Source organism: Littorina saxatilis, linkage group LG12, assembly GCF_037325665.1.
Source record: "Littorina saxatilis isolate snail1 linkage group LG12, US_GU_Lsax_2.0, whole genome shotgun sequence".
In the NCBI taxonomy this organism is placed as follows: Eukaryota; Metazoa; Mollusca; class Gastropoda; order Littorinimorpha; family Littorinidae; genus Littorina; species Littorina saxatilis.
The window spans coordinates 66,076,312-66,097,964 of NC_090256.1; the positions used below are offsets into that span (position 1 = coordinate 66,076,312).

Sequence of the window (21,653 nt, forward strand, 5' to 3'; positions counted from 1 at the left end):
AACCCACACACACACACACACACACTCTCTCTCTATCTTACACATGGCACTGATACAATAAGTGCAAAACAACCACAGTCATTACCTTGCTCTGCGGTCCGGCACGGGCAATCTTTATGATAGTCGGTGCTCCTATGGCTTGGACCATGTTTCCAAACTTGGTGATCTGGAAAAATGTGTACATGTATAATCAACTTCATCTTAAAATATTAAAACAGAGAACAACAAAAGAAAGAAAGAAAGAAAGGAAAGAAGAAAGAATCGTGAACAACAAAAGAAAGAAAAACAACACTGGAAAATATATTCAGGCAACTTGGTCCAAGGGCAGAATTTGTTTACCCAGAAATTAACTTAACCGAGGCAACAAAAAAAACAGAGAGAAAAAAATAAAGATAATTCTTTTGATGCATGAAACTTGATGTTTTTATGAATGCTCCTATGCTACGCCTGAGTTGACAAGTTTTATCCCAATGATTTAAAAATAAAAATCATCTACGAAATCAATTCAAAGAAAATACAAAAGAGATGCATGCACATCTCTTTTTTAAAAAAAAATTTCTTTAGCTTACTTGCCAAAAAAACATTTGAAATCTTAAATTTCACAGTAATCCTGGCTAACCAGAGGTGTGTATTTAACAGATTCTGTAGCTCCAAGGCATGAAAACATCTGGCTCATTTCTGACTTAAAGTGAACCATTGTTCTTTTTTCCTTCCTCAGTCCAAACCAGTAAAAACATTCTGTGGATCCAAGGCATGTACAAATATGGCTCATTTTCTGACTTTAAATGAAGCATTGGTCTATTTTCCTTTCTCAGTTCAACCCAGTAAAACAAACTGTTTCTGTGGATCCAAGGCATGTACAAATCTCGCTCATTTGCTTATTTAAAGTGAACCATTGGTCTACTTTACTTTCTTAGTTTAAACCAGTAAAACAAACAGTTTCTGTGAATGCAACTTCCAGGGCACACATGGAACAAATCTGGCTCATTTCCTTACAAAAAGTGAACCTTTGGTCTACTTTACTTTCTCAGTTTAAACCAGATGTGTGTTTCTTTCAGGCTAGACTTGCTCGCGACTAGCCTCTCGCGGAGCTAGGAAGCGAGAGTGAATATGAAACGGTTTGATGGCTGGCTACGCAAGAATTAAACACCATTGGTTGATACCAAAAAGATCATCTGCACTGTTTGGTAACCGGCCACAAACAGCCAATCGGATTGGCAGCAGTGCGACAACCATTTTTTCTTGCATAGCGAGCACCTCCAAGGCATGCTAGCGTTCTCTCGCCAAATCCTAGCATTCCTCACGGCGAGAATTGCCCAAGAAACGGTACTTCCTCGCCCCACTGGCTTTGTTTGCCAATTCTCGCCTTAAAGAAATGGGAAACAGATTAACCAATTATGCTTACCTCAATATTAGCCTGATTTTTCTCTTTCTTGACCATCAGCTCCATCAATTTGCGCTTGTAGTCCATTTCACTCTTACGCAGCTGAAATTGCGGAAACATAAACATAAAAATATAAAAGCAAGTGCAGAAGTAGCAAAACAGATAAACAGACAATCATGACTTGAATTGTTGTTCTCAATTATGCATGTAGCATTTAATTTATGTGATGCCATTATTATTTTTTTTATTCAACATTATTTCCCAATTAAGCAATCCTTGACAATGATTTTTTCACGGTGGTGTGCGTGCGTGTGTCCCCCCCCCCTTTTTTTCTCCCCCCCTCCCCCTTTATGAATGTGTATTACTTTTAGTCTGTATGCCTGTGCCCTTGACATCATCCAACCACTTCCCTCCCCTTTCATTCATTTCCGTTTCTAGAGTTCCTTCCCCTTTTTGCGTGTTCCCCCTCCATTTTCTTTCAAACCTTGTTCGTTCCGTGTTGCGTCTGCTTTTTGTTGTCTTTTGTGTTCTTGTTTTTTCTTATGAAGCTTCCAGAAGCGAAAATTCGTTATCGTCTTGTGTCGTCTTTGTATTGGTGAGTACAGTAATCATTTGTTTTTTTTAACTTTGTTGACATCTTACCACAGTCACTTCGTTGTTTAGATTAATGATTTTTTCGTTTTAGTTCAAGAGACAGACTTTCCAACAAAATCACTCAGTCATCTCATCTTCAAAATTCAACTACAGAATCCCAACAATGATAATCTGTTTAGTGCAAACAACAGACTTTGAAACAAAAAATGTAACTTCTTTTTATCAATAAAAGTTATGAAGATGATCATAAGACTAGAGCTCACCATGCTTTGTGACTCCAGCTTGCAGTAATGTTCTATCTCCTCAGCCTTTGCCTTGAGCGTGACAGCTGAAAGTGCAAACATGCAGAGAATCTTCACACTCTGGTATTCAGAAATGTTTTATCCTCTAATTTGGGTGTAACTCTTCAATTAGTGTGAGATTCTTAACAAGAAGAAGAAGAAGAAGAAGAAGAAGAATTCAATCTGCCCTATAGCATAAAAGCCATTGGTATTTGTCCTGGTGTGGAAACAATCATACATCCATACACTCCTTGCATCTAGCATACATTCATATCGTATATATATATTTAACTCATTGTCTCCCAGCCACTCATATTGCTCTATCTGACCAGGTACGGATATATCCGGTCAGACTGTTAGCTTCAGTCGCTTCCTGTAAAGTCCATCTAACGCATGCATTCCAGCGTGTTGATACACAGTTATTACACAGTTACTACAATTCTGAGTGACCTGCTGCAGCACAGCTGGTCTCGGCTAAAAAAAACTTGGTCAACATAGGTGGGGTGGAAAGTGATAAGGGACAGAATAGGACATAGTACAAAAGTACAAAAGCGTCAGATCTGTATTGACAACATTTGAGTTCTGCAGTTTTTGTTTTACTGGAAAAGAATATGATTGTACCTAAGATTTAGCCTCTTTATGTACCGTATTTTCCGGGTTACAAGGCGCTACAGCGCATAAGGCGCACCCCCTTCTTTTAAAAAAAATTGTAATCCAGTCACCCATTGGGCGCAGGGGGCCGATAGGGCGCACCAAAATTGAAAAAGTATACCGGTAACAAAGGGAAGAATGAAAATAAGCCGCACATCAAAGGAAGAATACAGAGTGGAAATATGTGTGCTCTGTGTGTGCGGCAAGATCAAAGGCAGGTCTATTGTGATAGCTGGGTTGCCTTCTTTATAGACACTGACCTTCTTCCCAGGGGTCAATGACCCAGTTTTAGCTAAGAGAGGTGGTTCCCCTGTCATATCTGACAGAGGAAACACTTCTTGCACCAACCTATGGGGCGGTCTCTTTGATGTCTTGAGAGGAAACTTGGCCAGGGTAGTACAGTAAAACCTGAGTCTAGCGGACTCTTGTTGTAACGGCCACCTGCTACATACGGACAGTTTATCATGGAACGAACACGATTTCAACAATAACTAACCTTTAACGGACGGACACCTGCCACTTACGGACGCGGACACGATTTTTCGGACCGTAGGAAGTGTAAACACTGTCACAAACGGACAATACGTACATGAAAACGCAACTTCGAAAAGACGAAAACAATACATGGCGGCTCTTGCTCCTCGAGAGACGAAAAAAAAAATTAAATCTCGCGCACGATAGAATCCGCGGCGACTTCCTTAGGAGTCGGGAAGACGCAAATCCTGTGTATCGTCAAGGATAATGACCCAAAACGCGACTTACGACCGAGCTTTTTGGGATGATTTACGACTTTTGCGCATATTTCGAGCAGACGAAAACACAACATGGCGGCTCTCGCTCCTCCAACTATCGCGAGAAGAAATAAAAATGAAATCTCGCGCGCGCGAGATCCTGATACATCCGTTTTTTTCTGCACGCTATCTTGTCACGACGACTGTCTTGTTGACAAACGAAGATTCGCGAAAGAAAAAGAAAAGCGCTGACTCTTGAGTAGAGAGCTAATAAAGTAATCGCTAATCGAGCGAAGTGGCTATCCGCGGCGACTTTCTTGGGAGTCGGGAATACGAAAATCCTGTGTGTCGTCAAGGATAATGACTCGGTGTTATCTAGATGGTGAGAAGGATAGCGAAGCGAAAGTACGCAAAGAGAGGAGCCTGTACAAAGACCTCAACGATCGTCGTCAAGTTTAGCGATGCAAGGCGAAGAATCATTCATATGAGCGGAAAGATGATTCGGGAGAAAAGTCGTTATGCTTTCTATCGAGTTAGGACATTCGGATTTTACTGGTTGCGCCACAATGTCAAATGTGCTTCACTCAGCGGGGAGCGAGTATTACGCCATGAGTAAATTTTCTTTGAAATTTGAGTTCAAGTTGTTCTGCTGTAATGTGTTTGGGTGTGTGTGTGTGTGTTTTGATATGGTGAACAGCTCAGATCATGGGTAATTTTAACACCTTCACATTTAAATGCTTATTTTATAGCCATCCATTGAATTGAGAAGAAAACAAAGCATACTAAACTGCTAAGCATGAATCAAACAATAAGAAAATAAAAAGAACCAACAACATCGTTTTGTATGTGTGGGTAGTAAACACGTTTTATTTACAAAACACGGCGGAAAATGGCGACAAATTTGTTGCACAGCGACAGGTCATTTTCTTCAACCAAGGCCAGTACTTTCATACATGACAAAGGAAAGCAAATATGGCCTGAATAATAAAGTTATAGTGTTCCTTTGCGTGTCTGAGTGATAAACTGTTTTAACCAACTCTATTCTGAAACGTAATTGCACTCAGCAGATTTGTCTTCCGCTCATAACTTTCGTATCACACGGTCTTTGCGACAAACAGATAGATCGCATTCTCGCAGAAAATCATTGACAACACAGACCAGTCATTTTTAGCATTGCATTTGGGAAGGGCTACTATCATAGTGTGTTTTAAGAAAGAAAAACATTATAGCATCGGCAGAACACGACCAAATGAGTTTTCGTGTCACAGCGTTATGGGCGTGAGATTTGTTAGACTTTTTGTTCTCACACTGTAGCAAAATCATTGACAACACAGACAAGTCAGTTTTAGCATAGACATTGGGAAGGGCTACTATTATAGTGTGTTTTAGGAAAGAAAAACATTATAGTATCGGCAGAACACGACCAAATGAGTTTGCGTTATGGGCGTGAGATTGTTTTTTTTCACACTTCAGATCATATCTCAAAACCTACTGAGTGGATCTTTATGAAATTTGATATGGATATTTTTGACTGGATTTTCTCATAGAAGGTTTTTCCGTTTATTGATAGGACAGTTTGATGACGTCATATTTTACCGTTTGCCAAAAGGTCGAGGCAGCACTTTCACAGTTACAGTTTTTCATCAATTTGATCGAATTTCTTATCACACAATCTCAGATCTAGGCCGGATTATGGGATTGCATTTCAGTTTGGTCACTTAAAGTTTTGTTATTGAAATGTTTGTTCGAAATATGTCATTTTTTCAAATTTTTAAAAACTAATATTTGAAACAGAAAATTTATATTGGTGTATTCCCTATTGCGTCCTGTATCTAAAACTGTTTAGTTTTGTTGTTTTGTATTGATAATTATGCTTTAAAATGAAGAAAACTGATAAAAAACCACTATCTTTATTTATGAAACTAGCAGTTAACCCCGGCTTCGCCCGGGAGTAAGCGGAGCCCTGTAGCAATTTAAGACGCTCGCTATCCCATTATCATTAGCTTTACCTCCTTTGTTTGGATACAAAAAAAGAGTTATCTCCCTTACCTTCTAGAAATTTCCGGAACTGTCCAGTTAATTTTTCTTTCTTCATTTCTTCCCCTCATAGGAGCAATAGCGAGTCTCTAATATCACTGGCATGATGTACTATCTTGTTCCTGCCTCTTGCCATCTCAGAGGTATGGCGACCACAGACAAAAAAGAGTTATCTCCCTTACCTTCTAGAAATTTCCGGAACGGTCCAGTTAATTTTTCATTCTTCATTTCTTCCCCTCATAGGAGCAATTATAGTGAGTCTCTAATATCACTGGCATGATGTGCTTGCTACAGGTGAACAGTAGGCACTGAACTGGTCTTGCACCATATAGGCTGTATTCAATAAATGGGAGGTCCATAATCTGAGAAAGGAAACAATGAATCAAGAAACTAAAACCCAGGTGCACATCTGCGGCACCTAGGGAGTGTACGTGCACACTATCTTGTTCCTGCCTCTTGCCATCTCAGAGGTATGGCGACCACAGACAAAAAAGAGTTATCTCCCTTACCTTCTAGAAATTTCCGGAACTGTCCAGTTAATTTTTCATTCTTCATTTCTTCCTCTCATAGGAGCAATAGCAAGTCTCTAATATCACTGGCATGATGTGCTTGCTACAGACAAAAAAGAGTTATCTCCCTTACCTTCTAGAAATTTCCGGAACTGTCCAGTTAATTTTTCATTCTTCATTTCTTCCCCTCATAGGAGCAATAGCAAGTCTCTAATATCACTGGCATGATGTGCTTGCTACAGACAAAAAAGAGTTATCTCCCTTACCTTCTAGAAATTTCCGGAACTGTCCAGTTAATTTTTCATTCTTCATTTCTTCCCCTCATAGGAGCAATAGCAAGTCTCTAATATCACTGGCATGATGTGCTTGCTACAGACAAAAAAGAGTTATCTCCCTTACCTTCTAGAAATTTCCGGAACTGTCCAGTTAATTTTTCATTCTTCATTTCTTCCCCTCATAGGAGCAATAGCAAGTCTCTAATATCACTGGCATGATGTGCTTGCTACAGACAAAAAAGAGTTATCTCCCTTACCTTCTAGAAATTTCCGGAACTGTCCAGTTAATTTTTCATTCTTCATTTCTTCCCCTCATAGGAGCAATAGCAAGTCTCTAATATCACTGGCATGATGTGCTTGCTACAGACAAAAAAGAGTTATCTCCCTTACCTTCTAGAAATTTCCGGAACTGTCCAGTTAATTTTTCATTCTTCATTTCTTCCCCTCATAGGAGCAATAGCAAGTCTCTAATATCACTGGCATGATGTGCTTGCTACAGACAAAAAAGAGTTATCTCCCTTACCTTCTAGAAATTTCCGGAACTGTCCAGTTAATTTTTCATTCTTCATTTCTTCCCCTCATAGGAGCAATAGCAAGTCTCTAATATCACTGGCATGATGTGCTTGCTACAGATGAACAGTAGGCACTGAACTGGTCTTGCACCATATAGGCTGTATTCAATAAATGGGAGGTCCATAATCTGAGAAAGGAAACAATGAATCAAGAAACTAAAACCCAGGTGCACATCAGCGGCACCTAGGGAGTGTGCATGCACACTGTATACAAAATAAGAGTTACCTCCCTTTGCTTCTAGAAATTTCCTGAACTGTCCGGTTAACTTTTTCTTCTTCATTTCTTCTCCTCATAGGAGCGATAGAGAGTCTGTAATATCACTGGCATTATGTGCTTGCTACATGTGATCACCAGGCACTGAACTGGCCTTGCACAGCAGGGGGCAGGGTTAGTGTGTGTGTGGGGGGGGGGGGGGGGGGGGGGCGGGATGATAGCGGGCGGGGGGTAACCCTTGAGAATTACACGGTATACTGGTTTGATGAGAGTTACCTCCCTTCCGTGGGTGACAAAGCATGACTTACCTCCCTTGTACTATGTAGACTGTATTGATAGATGGGGAGGGTCATTATCCGAGGAAGGAAACAATGTCTGGAGAAACTAAAACCCAGGTGCACATCTGCGGCACCTAGGGAGTGTGCATGCAAAATATCTTGTTCCTGCCTCTTGCCATCTCTGAGGTATGGCGACCACAGACAGACACACAGACACACAGACAGACACTCTCTTTTATTATATGTATAGATAGATAGAAAAGACACTTAAAAACAACTTCTATCTATTCCTTATCATTTTCTGATTCCAAATATATATAGTTGCATGGTGTTTGACGTTGAAAATATGCTCAAACTTAACAAACTCGGATCGTTGAATGGAAATTATACTTCCAAGCTCCAAAAGCACGTCATTTCAAGTGTGAAACACGCTCATGACGTCATACTGAAAGGTGATGAATTATGGCTTCACCTTGCGATGTTTCATTTCAAACATGGTAACATTTTTAAAGGGGTTTCTTTCTCAGATTTGTGTTTGCCCTTTGTCTGTCTCTCTATGTCTCCGTCTGTCTGACTGATTCAATTAAATGTGTAATTACTTAGTTTTGCAAAAGTCAAACTAAGTATGATATACCTAATTGATTCAGGTCTCTAAATTCTTATTGTAAAATTGTGAGTTTTATTCAAAACAAATTTAATTGGTGTTTTAAACTCAATAATGGGGCATGCTGTGAAGAACAGAAGAATGTGTGTTTACGAGCAGAAAAAGCCCATCAAAGTCAAGAATCGTGTTTTTCTTTTTCTATTTTCACCTTGTAGCTTCATACAGACACTAAGCAACAGTGTAGTACCACTTCCAGTGCAATATCTTGTACTTTAATTTTGACCATCTGTGTAACACTTTATTGACCCATGATCTGAGCTGTTCACTATAATGACAGTAAACTGCAACTGTGTGTTTGTGTGTAAACATGACAGTAGATACACGGCAACCAAATTCATGACCGCCCGGGCCAAAAACTCAACCCCCCCTTTTAAGACCCCCCCCCCCCCCCCTTTTTACGACCTAATTTTCAAGGTTTTTCCAAAGTCGTAAACAGGGGGTTCTACTGTAGCCTATGTATTCAATAGCTCAATTCTCTCTCTTTCTCTCTCTCTCTCTCTCTCTCTCTCTCTCTCTCTCTCTCTCTATTTTCAGTGCTCTTTGTAAAAATTGCCCCGGCCCCTCCACCTGTGAAGAAAGGACACCTGTCTAATAGGGACACCATTACTATACCCCAAGGGTGTCCTTTAGAGACAGGTTTTACTGTACCTAGTAGCTGAAACATGCATTATCACAAGTTGTTTGACTGGTACTCAGGCGGTCTCTTTGATGCTCACGGAATTTAAAAAAACGACGACCGGTATGATGGAGGTGAGTTCTTGTCACGTTTTGTTCCCCATGATTTTTTCCCAATTTATTTTTTTTCGTATTTCATACACGGATTAGGCGCTTTGTTATACAAGGCGCAGGGGTCAAACTCAAGGAAAAAAGTCGCGCCTTATCCGGAAAATACGGTAGTCATAATACATAATTTTGAAAACAGTTGTGCAGGGTGTGACAGTTCTTCTGGCAAGACTTTCGTAATCAAATGTCTCAACACACTGAAGCACCTGCTGCAAGTTCACTCTGACTCTTTAAGAGCATTCTGTCTACCTGTGCCTGAGCCTTTGCCTAGTCACAATGCATGGGTGAAACCTAGGAAAATCAAATTGAGTGAAATATTTTTTGAGGCAGGGGTCCAGGGGCCGCCTAGGCCCTGGCGGGGTACGGGGCAGGCCCCGATAGGGGGTCCAGGGGGGCAACGCCCCCCGGCCGAAAACAAATTTTTGCATTATTCATTGTGATTTTGTGGCCTTTCCTGGCAAAAAAATACACTATCATGCAGGTCAAAAAAATACCTTCAGATTCTAATGATATGGTAAAAAGGGTAAACAAAATCAAAACAATTCACAGAAGTAATCATTTGTTTGTGTATCCTTTCACACTTGCATCTTCCAACACAACGACACAATTGATAACAATTAACATTGACAACAGCCATACTACATGAAATAGAAAGTGAACAACTGAACAACTGAAATAAAAGTTCGAAATATTTAATTATAAGAAGCAAACATTGCCAGACAGGCATTGAAATAAATGATGAAACAGAATGTCACACATGCAAACAGCATGATGTAGCACTGCACAAAGTAGCAACTAAGCAGTAGCATCTCTTATACAGTGGAACCCCTCTCTAAGACCCCCCTCTCTAAGGACTACCCCGCCACAACGACCTTTTTTTTAACCGATGTGTTTCCTTATATAGTTGTCACCAGTGTAGCGACCAACGTCTAAGGACCGACCTAACAGCTTGTGCAACGACTTTGTCAGAAAAATCCAAGACTCTCAGTCAGCCTAACGCATCACTGACAAACCGGTTATAACCAGTTATAACCGTCTCTTTTAAGCAAAGGCACTAAACCGCTGAGAGGTGTGATGGTTGGGTGGGCTGAGTAAACATCACAAACCAATCATCGAGATCAAAGGCAGGTCCATTGTGATAGCTGGGTGCCCTTCTTCCCAGGGGTCATTGACCCAGTTTTAGCTACGAGAGGTGGTTCCCCTTTCATATATCTGAGAGAGGAAACACTTCCTGCACCGGGTCAGTGACCGAGTTTAACCTATGGGCGGTCTCTTTGATGTCTTGAGAGGAAACTTGGCCAGGGTACTGAGATCTGAGGGTAGTACATGCACCAGAACTGGTGGACACCATCGACAATGTCAAACATGAAATCGAAGCAGTTTGCTTGAGGAAACGGTCGTCAGCAACTCAAACTTCTGTTTTCTTTTTTTAAGAAAATCTGAGGTGACTTTCTTTGTGGCCCCCTGACCCCGCCCCCTCCCTCTGTAAGGACCCCCCTCCATAAGGACCGATTTTTGTCAACATTTTCAATGTCGCTAGAGAGGGGTTCCACTGTATTGCAAAGTTCTCAAGGAAAAGCACTTGAGTTTCAATCACACACAGTTTTAGTTTTATGAACTCCAACCAGTCCCATCGCCATTTGTTGGCTAGACCAGCATCAATAAGATCTGTCCGTGCGTTTTCCGTCAAAACCGGCATCTTTGTCGCAGAAATCGTGTCCCCACTTCGTAATGCCTGCCAAAACGCGAGAGAACTTTTTTTTTATCGTGATGCAGAGCGAATCCGAAAGCAAAGAAACCTCACCTACGGGGTTTACCGCGAGCACGGGCAAAAGCGCTTCCGTTTCCGGGCAAACTGCAACCGGTCCACTATAGCAGTTCGAAAACGCGTTCCGCAAGTAGTTGCATGGTTTTTTCTCTCATTTTTTTAAATTACGGATTGACGGAATTTCCGTCAGACTTATTTCAGATTGACGGATTTCAGTCAATTGACGGGCTAGTTTCACCCATGACAATGTACGCAGGCAAAAACTAGAATTCGTTTAAAACACCAACACACCTGTGATTTCACTCTGACACTCAATGAGCGTTTTCTCCGCTTCTGCCTGCGCCTCGGCCTTTGCTTGTCCGCAGGATTCAACGGCACAGGCTTCGGCTCTCAGGTCGTACAGCTTGGCACGCTCCCTCTCCGCCTCTACCTCGTTCTGCAGACGCTGCCTCTCCAGCTGACCTCTAGCTATTTGATCTTTCCGGGCTGCTTCGTGCTCCGCTGAAGCTTCCACAGATCTGAGAGACAGAATAATATAACGTCACGCTCATAAGATAATTGCCTATATAATTTTTTTGAGTTTTGAGAGCAGTTGACAGCGGTATACGCATGAGATAAGGAGCTGACAGCAACATTATCAAAATGCACAATTGCATAACCACCCCGGAAAATTTTTTGCATACCTTCACATTCTCCAAACAAGTTTTTAAGTACCAAAATGAACAAGAGGCGAAGCCTTCAAGGCTCACGTAAGAAATAGACAAACAGTAACACAAACTCAATCACTCCGTCACACATACACACCCACACATACAGTAAGCTTAGGTGACACTGTGCAAGAAAGAGAGACACTAGATCTAGATCTGTCTGTGTCTGCATGTACAGGGACACGACTGCCAAATAGTCTCGGCCCGCTCAAAATAACAATGACCGAGACCACACACACCACGCGAGAGAGAAAGACTACAGGGAGGCATGCCGTCATGATGCATTAATTGACGTCAAACACTTTTGACCGTGACGTAATCTTATGCGAGCTTTATCCATAGTCTTGGATAACCACTCACACATAGACTCGGAAATGTTAAAGTTTCTACCACAGACATACACACACACGCACACACACACACACACACACGCACAAACGCACAGACAGACAAAGTTACGATCGCATAGGCTACACTTCGTGAGCCAAAAAGTACCTAACTCAGAAACGAGAACAGCAGTTTTGCTCATGTAACTGTGGCACTAGTTTCCGATGGTCTGAGAGTTTCTATTCTCTAACAAATGGCCTGTACCCTTCCAGTAGCTTCCCCTGTAATCTCACTGCAGAAATAGCCAACACTGAGTAGTAGGTATTTTTCTTATGAGCGTGACGACAAGTCAATCAGAGACTAGGATGAAAATGGGTCAAATAGGTGGGAAACTCTGATTTTCTCTTAACATTTGTTTTAATAAGCATTCTTACCATACCTTACAATTGCCTAACCCCCGAGGGCTAGGCAATTGTAAGGTATGGCACAGTATGTGCAATTAAATAGAAGTCTCAAAATTGGAGAAAAAGGCCAAGATACAGAATAATAAGTCAATCAGAGACTAGAATGGAAATGGGTCAAAAAGGTGGAAAATACAAGTTTCTAAATCAGAGAAAAATGTCCAGATTTGCATAGATTTTGCCAAACCTTTCACAGATCTGAAAGACAGGATCATAAATCATTATGAAACTAGAATGAAAAGTGGTCAAAAAGGTGGGAAATAGAAGTATCAAAATTGGAGAAAAATATAAAGAGTTGCATAGATTTTCTGAATGAAGAGAAGACAGGCAATGATTCATACATGACGGTGGGGCCGTTTACTGAATTCACAATGAATGAAACTTGTTCAATTTTTCATATCAAACCAGAGTTAACAAGCAGAAATTCCCCCAAAAGGAAAAACAAAATCAAATCTCTGGAAAATGTAAATGTGGTGTACATGCAGAGATTTGAATTGTTTAATCCTTGTTTTTATTTTTTTCAAAACCTAGTAAATGTTTACTTTTTGGCTAAGTACCATGGCAACTTTCAAAAAATAAAACAACCCTGTCATAACATTTCTCAAGGCAAAGGTCAACGTTACAATCTCAAAAGATACATTACATTGCCATCTGAATATATCACCATATGACATGGAGAGTTTTAAAATGGAAGATCTTAAAACAGGTTTTAAAACTGAGAGTCTTGAAACAAGTCTTGGAATGGAGAGTGGTAAAATGAAGGTTTGATGGCACAGACCTTGTGGAGATTTCAATGGCCAGCTGCACAGACTTCATGAGACTGTCCCTCATCTTAATGTCCACAGGCTCTATGCTCTGGATGTCGATGCTGCTAACCACCTTTGTACACACACATAGCAACAAAGTGACTTAATTGTCCCACACAAAACAATTTCCTATCAAAATGGACAATCTTGTCATGAGACAGACACAGTCATTGGCACATACATAGCAACAAAATGACTCGATTATCACACACAAAACATTTTTCCATCAAAATGAACTATCTTGTCATGAGACAGACACTGACAGACAAAACAACAAACACAGTCATTGGCACACACATAGCACCAAAGTGGCTCATTCATCACACACAAAACATCTTCCAGTCAAAATGAGCAATCTAGTCAAAAGAAAGACAAAGACTGACACACAGAACAACTGACACAGACGCAATACACACACACACACACACACACACACACACACACACACACAAACAAACAAACGCATACACACATACACACACACAAACACATGCACACATACACACACACATACAAACACACACACACGCAACACACTCAAAACCACAGGACTAACAGACAGATATCATTGCAGAGTGAAAGAATCTGCACAGAAGGCATCCTTTTACATACTCATTCCTAAAAACTTCAATAAGAAAGTAACTAATCACATGAAGTTTCACTGCAGCGGTTTTCACATTTTAACTGTACTATCAAAAAAATAATGCAATTTGAATGAAGTTAAATAAACATACCAGGTTGTTGGCATCAAACTTGAGGAAATGGTTCAGTTTTCCTCCTGTGTCCGTGCCAAAGACAGCGGCCTGGATGATAGCAACAGAGTGACGATGGAACTCATCGAAAGGCGTCAGCGCTACCTTGGCTCTGATGCGACTACCTGTTGAAGATTATTACATGGAAAATGTCAACCATTTCGAATTCTCAACCGCCCTCCCCAGAAGAAAAAAAAACCACACACACATAGACACACAAAAAATCACCAACACCACCAGTCGAACCCCCCTCCCTCCCCCCCCCCCCCCGCCCTAAAGAAACAACAATACCTGCAGGCTAATTATCACATGTGAACTTAATTTCCACTGCTGCTGCTCCAAACCTTGTTCAAGATATTGGAGAAAAAAAAATAAATTGTAAAACATCAAATGATTAAAAATGTGAGCCCGATAAAAAGACTATTGAAAGCATAATTCCTCAGTTCCATTGGAAAGAATAAACTGAACACATAAAAAAAAAGAAACACAACTAGTGCTCGCAATATATAAAATCAAACATTTGATTCTCAGCATTTGGTCTTTTTATTTGTAAAACAGAAGGGTTTGAACTGAATCATTCCTATATACATGCAACGAACAAACAACGCACAAACACCCTCACAACTAGCATACGCCTATATAATTATAAAGACAGGTGAATGCCTCAATGACTTACCTAACTGGTTGCATGCAAAGCCAATGAAATCAGGAACTGCAAAAATCTTATTCACACTGTCTGGATCTTTCTTGTCCACCTGTAACAGTTTTCAGTCACTTACAAAATCTTAACAGAGCAGCAGACTAAAAAACATATCACCAGCGACATAAAACAGATAAACAACGGAGACAATTCTTCTTCTTCTGCGTTCCCCGGACAATTCGAAAATGTTTCAAAATCAATGCAGAAGTATCACACAAACAAGCTCTTGATAGAACTGTTACAGATAATAAATTCAATAATAGTTCAAACATGATTCAGAGTAATTAAGTTTATTTTTCCCTAAGAGGGATGCGTAGTAAGTACAATTTCTGCCATACTTATAAGTGGTTTTTTTCTTCTGTCAATGCTTTTGGATGATATTGGCAGTCTGCAAAAAGGCTGACATTTTTGTAAATTGCAGATCTTTAGATCCTTTTTTCCACAGTCATTTAGGCAAATTTTGCAAAAGAAAATATATCCCAGCAACATTTTTGCTTTCTATATTCAACGTTCTCTATCTTGTTATATGAACAGACAGCAATTGTCAATGTAAACCGTGTTGTGATCACATACCTCAAAGTGGTTGTTAAAGGCCACTTGCACACGGAGTCTAGCATGATCTGAAGTCTCCACCTGTAACATTGTGAGTGTAGTAAGTAACATACAAGGCAAGTCTGGGGCATTGTTTCCTCTCATTCAAACACATGCACGTACATGTACGCATGCAAAAAAAAATGTGCATACATGCACACATAAGCACACATGTGCATACACTTGTACACGCATACACATATGCACACACACATACACACAAACACATGTAGCATGCACACATTCAAACAAAGACACACACACACTACAAAACACACACACACACACACACACCCCACCCCACACAATTGTATTGTACCTCCATGATATCTGTTATGAAGTCAGGTCCAAGCATCAAACACAGTGACTTGAGCGCATTCGGCTGTTTTGGTTTGCCAGCTGAAGACACAGAAAATTAGACATTTAAATATCGATCATGGGTTACAAATTCAATGCACCACCTTTGCTCCAGTTACAAAAAGGCAGTGCAATCTTCTTTCAGCAAATATCATCTAGCAGTCAGTATTATGCCTGATTGCTAACTTTACTGTGTTTTTCTTTCTTATAAATAGATAAACACATAAAGAAATAAAGGATTGAATATAAGGAAGTATTAAACAGTGGCACACTACACTTCCTTTAACTCCCACCCCACAAAGAAGGCTAAGGCCACAAAAAAAAAAGTCTGTTTACGATAACATAGGCCAAAAAAATAGGGTCGGTAGGTCGGGATTTATTTATTTTTTCTACAAAAAAACATATTTTTAAGTTATTTTGCCAAAAAACAAAGACTTTTTTTCCCCCAAAGGGTCGCGCGAAAAAATAGGGTAGGTCAGGATACCGTAAACAGACTATTTTTTTTTTCCTAAACAAACCAATTTCACTTTTTCACCCTTATGATGCAACATTAACAGCTCCCAAGATAATCACACTTAAAACTATGTTTCAGATTCTTACAGTTGTGAGTTAACTTACCACTCAGACTGAGAACGTTGAAGCTTTCATCAGGTCCAAGAATCACAAGGTCAGGGCCAAAGATCGCACGAGAGGTTTTCCTCGTGAAATTATTAACCTGAAAAAAGAAAAAAATTGGAATGACTGCATAATTGTTGGTGAGTAGGCTAGGACAGGACAGGTGAGTTAAGTCTACCTTTGGAAACAAGGCCCATGCCACACAGGACATACAAAATTATATCCTAACAACACAACCTAATATAATTAACTTCAGCTTTCGTAAGCAACACATGAATACAAAATGACTAACAATGTGGTTCAGGAAATAAAAGAAAAAGAAACAAGAAAATCACATGCATCAATAATGTAATACTTCTAACATACTCACTTGCACTGCAGTATTGCCAGGACATCGGTATGTAATGACTCGGCTCTTGTTGCGTCCCTGAAATACACATTACACAGTAGAGGTTTTTTTAAATATCAAATTTGATCACTTGCCAGCACAGCTTGTCTGATATTTGTAAAGAATACTGATATTTGTTTTCAAGGAACTAACTTTAAAGAAAAACTTGACTAAATGTAAAAAAATATAAATACAAGTCAAATCTCCCAATCTGGACAGTGCATCAAACCAGGTAATTTGTAGCAAAACTGAGGTGATATCAAGCACACTAGTAAAGCCAACTGCATAAGCGTATATTGACAGTTAGAAGATACAGTAGTGGTGTTTGAAAGAAAAATCAGAACATATTTTACACCCCAGACACCAACAATTTTAAGCATGGTTGGGTTAGATAATAGCAAAAAAACACTGCACCCTTGAACAAACCAGCAAACAAAAGTCAAATGGTGCCCTCCATAGATGTTGAACTTTGTATTGAAGTGCTTTCAGCAGCATTTGACTGTTGTTTTAAAATATGTCTTGATTTTTTTTTCCATTTCAAAAGAATTGGACTAAACTTTGTCTGGGTATCATATCCAACCGACAGTTACCGTCATACTCATAAGATGAGGTTTTGAAAGCAAACGCGGAAAAAGTTAAATCAATATGTGGTCAAAAACAAAATCTAAGCGCACAAAGCTTATATCTGACTCACTTGACCACCAGGCTGTAAAAAAAAAAAAGAGATGAAAGAAATGATTCTGCAATGACCATAAGATCTGTTTTCTAACTATTCGCCTTCGCCCCCGCCACCCACACACCACACTCCTTCTTTGCTATGTTAGATCAGTTACGGTAATACATTTGCACAAACCCGCAACACAATATTCTTCTTCTTCTTCTGCGTTCGTGGGCTGAAACTCCCACGTACACTCGTGTTTTTTGCACGAATGGAATTTTACGTGCATGATCGTTTTTTACCCCGCCATTTAGGCAGCCATACGCCGTTTTCTGAGGATACACAATATTGACTTGCAGCATTTTAGTTATAGCAAACTATAATGTATTTTGTTTTCCAGTCACATCGATTTGCATTTTGCTTGATTTATAGCAGTGTTGTTCTCACACGCACGCACACACACAACATTGGATGAGACCCGAATTTACTTCAATACTGAACTCTAAAAATACAGCTCAGACCAGGTATTACAAGAAAAAATAAGAAAAAAATATAAAGGGAATGAAGAAGAGGAAAGGGTTTTCTGTTACACATCTCCCCATTTCACGTAAGGAACACAACCAATAACACACACACAAACACACACACACAAACACACACACACACTCGCTCACTCACTCACTTACTCAGTCACAAGTTGATGAATGTAAGCGTTTACCTGCAGAATGTTGGGGTCAATGGACTGTTCAAAGTACGCCATCTTGCGGATTTCTGCTGATCCTGATCCACCTCCTTGCCTGTTAGTTAAAAAAGAAATAAATACAGTTGAACCTCTTTTAGCGACCACATCTCTGTTACAACAATGTGACTATAACGACCACTGAGACGAATGCCCGACAAGTCATATCACATAATTAACCTGTGAAGAACGACCAACTGCCTATAAGAATAATATAAAAAAACAATTTTGTCTTGTCCCTTATAGACATGTTTCATTGTTTATTGTATTGCTTACTGTTCATCAGGTCACACAATTCTATATGTTACTGTGTACTACTTTTTCTTAGCTTTTTGTTTTCACACTTTCTATCTATTTCTCCCTCTATCTGTCTTTATTTTTCTGTTGGCAGTGTCAAAGGAGTTCATCTATCTACATCTTCCCAAATGTAAGGGATTATATAGGATGTAATCTCTTTGGAGGCATAGCCATCTGAACATACCATTGCACAGTACAGTTGTTGTATACAAAGCATAACAGTAGAAACTACAACACAACTACGAACAGAAACAATACACAGGAGGAACTAGACACGGCAGTAGATGTAAAAGAAAAAGAAAAGAATTTGTGTTCTCTTCTTTGACATATATAGCCAGTGGACCAGCCAGCCAAACACACTGTCAAGGAACAACAAGCGGTCAGACGTACACTTCCACCGACTCAGGAAGAGCCCTAAAGTGTCTTGTTATCAATAATAAATTTGTTTTCTATTAGAAATAATAATGTATTATTGTATTGTAATATTAACAAAACACTTGTTGTTCAGAAGGATTTTAAACAATAAAGTATCATCGTATTGTATTGTCTTATTTACAGACATTAAAATAAAAAGAAAACACACCAGTAACCAGGTTAGGTACGTTTATATTTATAATCAATATTTCGGCACGTTACTGCCTTCCTAGGGATGGTAAGCTTATCATTTAGAGACATTTAAAATGTAAAGTGTCTCACAGCAGCATCTGCTCAGTTTCAGGTGCCAAGATTTTCTCCCACAGTTCTTCCTCGGCCGTCAACATGTAGGCACAGGCCCCCATCACTGCACGCACCTGTGGCACACACAACATTCACTCAAAAAACAAGAAAGGTAGTTTGTTGGAATGTTTGTTATTGACAAAACAATACATGCACAGATATTTATATACATATATATATATATATATACCGATATATATATCTGTGAATGTATTGTTTTGTCAATAACAAACGTTCCAACAACCTACCTTTCTTGCTTTTTGATTCTGAATTTTGGAACGTTGGCAGTCTCTTTGTTTGTTTGTTTGTTTGTTCGTTCATGGGCTGAAACTCCCACGGCTTTTACGTGTATGACCGTTTTTAACCCCGCCATTTAGGCAGCCATACGCCGCTTTCGGAGGAAGCATGCTGAGTATTTTCGTGTTTCTATAACCCACCGAACTCTGACATGGATTACAGGATCTTTTTCGTGCGCACTTGGTCTTGTGCTTGCGTGTACACACGGGGGTGTTCGGACACCGAAGAGAGTCTGCACACAAAGTTGACTCTGAGAAATAAATCTCTCGCCGAACGTGGGGATGAACTCACGCTGACAGCGGCCAACTGGATACAAATCCAGCGTGCTACCGACTGAGCTACATCCCCGCCCGGCAGTCTCTTTGTTTTTGGATTTATACCATTCACTCACACACCACACACCAAAATGTTCTTTTCAAAACTAACCTAAAATATATCAAAAGCATATTTGTGACCCTCCACCACGGAATGAGTCGCATGTCACCTTTGCATAATTTTCATATTTTTACATTTTCCTAAAGAAAGTTTTTTATGCTCTATCCAGTGGTGAAAACCGTTTTAGAAAAGAGCGAAAACTGTTTGAGTTATAAGCCTGTGACTAAGGTGACCCTCACACTGTTACCAGACACTCCCCGGACTTATATTAAGCCTATCGCAGAACCGCGCGAGGTGACATGCGACTCATTTCGTGGTGGAGGGTCACATATACTGTTCAAAAAAAGAAACGCATAGCTTGTAATATTTGGTTAATTTAGTTATATGGCTACAAGGATATCAACCAAACTGCAGAAAATGTTTATCTGGTCGTCGACCTTTCGTCCATTGCCACAAGTGAGCTCTGCACGTGACGCATGCGTTATCAGTGGCTACAATGTCAAAATTGCTCATTTGGCATGACCACTCGTCATGCTTCAGTGTAATCTCGTGAAACTCGGGGAATATTGAGCTCTCACCATGTCTTCCAAAACCCATAAAAGCGGATTGTTCGCCACAAAGAAATCAGACGACAATTCAGTGACGAAAGATGGCCCGATTGAGCAGAGAAGACCGCCAAATTGCATTGGGTCGTTTACAAGCAGGCCAAAGTCAAAGTGCAATCGCCAGGCACTTCCACGTGTCCCAGAGCACCATCAGTAGACTGTGGGTCAGGTTTCAAGCCACTGGCTCCGTTGCTGACTTGCCACGAGCGGGAAGACCAAGGGCAACAACTGCTGCTCACGACCGCTTCATACGGCTCCGCCACCTCCGGAATCGTTTCCTGTCGGCCTCATCTTCTGTCCAGGCTCTCCCCGGGCCACACCGATTATCGGACCAGACCGTGCGGAACCGCCTGCATGAAGCTGGTTTGAGAGCTCGCAGACCTCACAGAGGAGCTGTCCTCACCCGCCGCCATCGCCAGAACCGAGTGCAGTGGGGCAACCAGCACCTTCGGTGGACCGTCCGGAATCACTGGAGACACGTGTGGTTCAGCGACGAGTCCTACTTCCTGCTCCAGCGACATGATGGTCGGAGCAGGGTCTACCGGAGAGTAAACGAACGTTACGCGCCCAACTGTGTGGATGAGGCACCCGTTCATGGTGGTGGAGGCGTCATGGTGTGGGGGGCGATCAATACCGCTGGAAGGAGCACCCTGGTGCACGTCCAAGGGCGCATAACTGCCCAGCGATACGTGGAGGAAATTCTGCGCCCACACGCCCTTCCTCTTCTGGCTGACCAGGATGCCATATTCCAGCAGGACAACGCTCGCCCGCACACAGCACGACTCACCACCCAGTTCCTCACCGACCACCATGTCCAGGTGCTTCCCTGGCCATCCATGTCGCCAGACATGAACCCGATAGAACACCTCTGGGATGAATTGGACAGACGTGTGCGCAGGCGAGAAGAAGCGCCGGCAAATCACCGCGATCTATTGCAGGCACTTCAGGAGGAGTGGGACACCATCCCACAGCAAGATATCCGGCATCTGATCCAGTCCATGCCCAGAAGGTGCCGGGCAGTTGTTGCTGCTCAAGGCAGTCACACCCCCTACTGACTTGACAGCCTCGGCACCCAATCGTATTGATTGACTGATTGATTTGAAGATGCAAATGAACTGTGTGTGCATTCAACTGTGTCCATACCAAATTTCAAACAAATAATCTAAATATTGGATTTTCTGTTAATTTTTTCGAAAAATAAAACAAATTTGGCAAGTAGCAACTATGCGTTTCTTTTTTTGAACAGTATATAATGTAATAACAATGGTGCAAATCGTAAATTTGTTGTAAGCGCCTTACAAAATTAATACACAAATAAACAATTCTGTACACAGTAATCAGAAGAATTAAATTATTTACAAAATGTAATACATCTTATTGTTCAAGGTGCTAGACAAGAGGTTAGTTTCACATAGCTCACCCTCACTGCTATTTTTCTTGTCTCGGGCGACTTCCCTTGCTCGTTTTAACCTATCCGTGTGCTCGAATTTCTCTAACTGGTACTTAATTACCACAGTTTA

The 21,653-nt window shown here is 40.7% G+C and overlaps 1 protein-coding gene across 1 annotated transcript in view; it reads right to left on the reverse strand.

Annotated features, from left to right (window-relative positions):
• The window catches only part of LOC138982597 (major vault protein-like), a 41,873-nt gene that overhangs the window by 6,282 nt on the left and 13,938 nt on the right, over nucleotides 1-21,653 (reverse strand). Inside the window, exons 13-25 of the mRNA XM_070355923.1 lie at nucleotides 18,836-18,930; nucleotides 17,822-17,900; nucleotides 16,428-16,484; nucleotides 16,061-16,157; nucleotides 15,405-15,484; nucleotides 15,068-15,127; nucleotides 14,471-14,549; nucleotides 13,777-13,919; nucleotides 13,015-13,115; nucleotides 11,033-11,259; nucleotides 2,242-2,306; nucleotides 1,406-1,486; nucleotides 86-166 (exon numbers count right to left, since the gene is read on the reverse strand). Of these exons, the coding sequence (XP_070212024.1) occupies nucleotides 86-166; nucleotides 1,406-1,486; nucleotides 2,242-2,306; nucleotides 11,033-11,259; nucleotides 13,015-13,115; nucleotides 13,777-13,919; nucleotides 14,471-14,549; nucleotides 15,068-15,127; nucleotides 15,405-15,484; nucleotides 16,061-16,157; nucleotides 16,428-16,484; nucleotides 17,822-17,900; nucleotides 18,836-18,930 (1,245 nt within the window). The remainder of the gene's footprint in view (nucleotides 1-85; nucleotides 167-1,405; nucleotides 1,487-2,241; nucleotides 2,307-11,032; nucleotides 11,260-13,014; nucleotides 13,116-13,776; nucleotides 13,920-14,470; nucleotides 14,550-15,067; nucleotides 15,128-15,404; nucleotides 15,485-16,060; nucleotides 16,158-16,427; nucleotides 16,485-17,821; nucleotides 17,901-18,835; nucleotides 18,931-21,653) is intronic.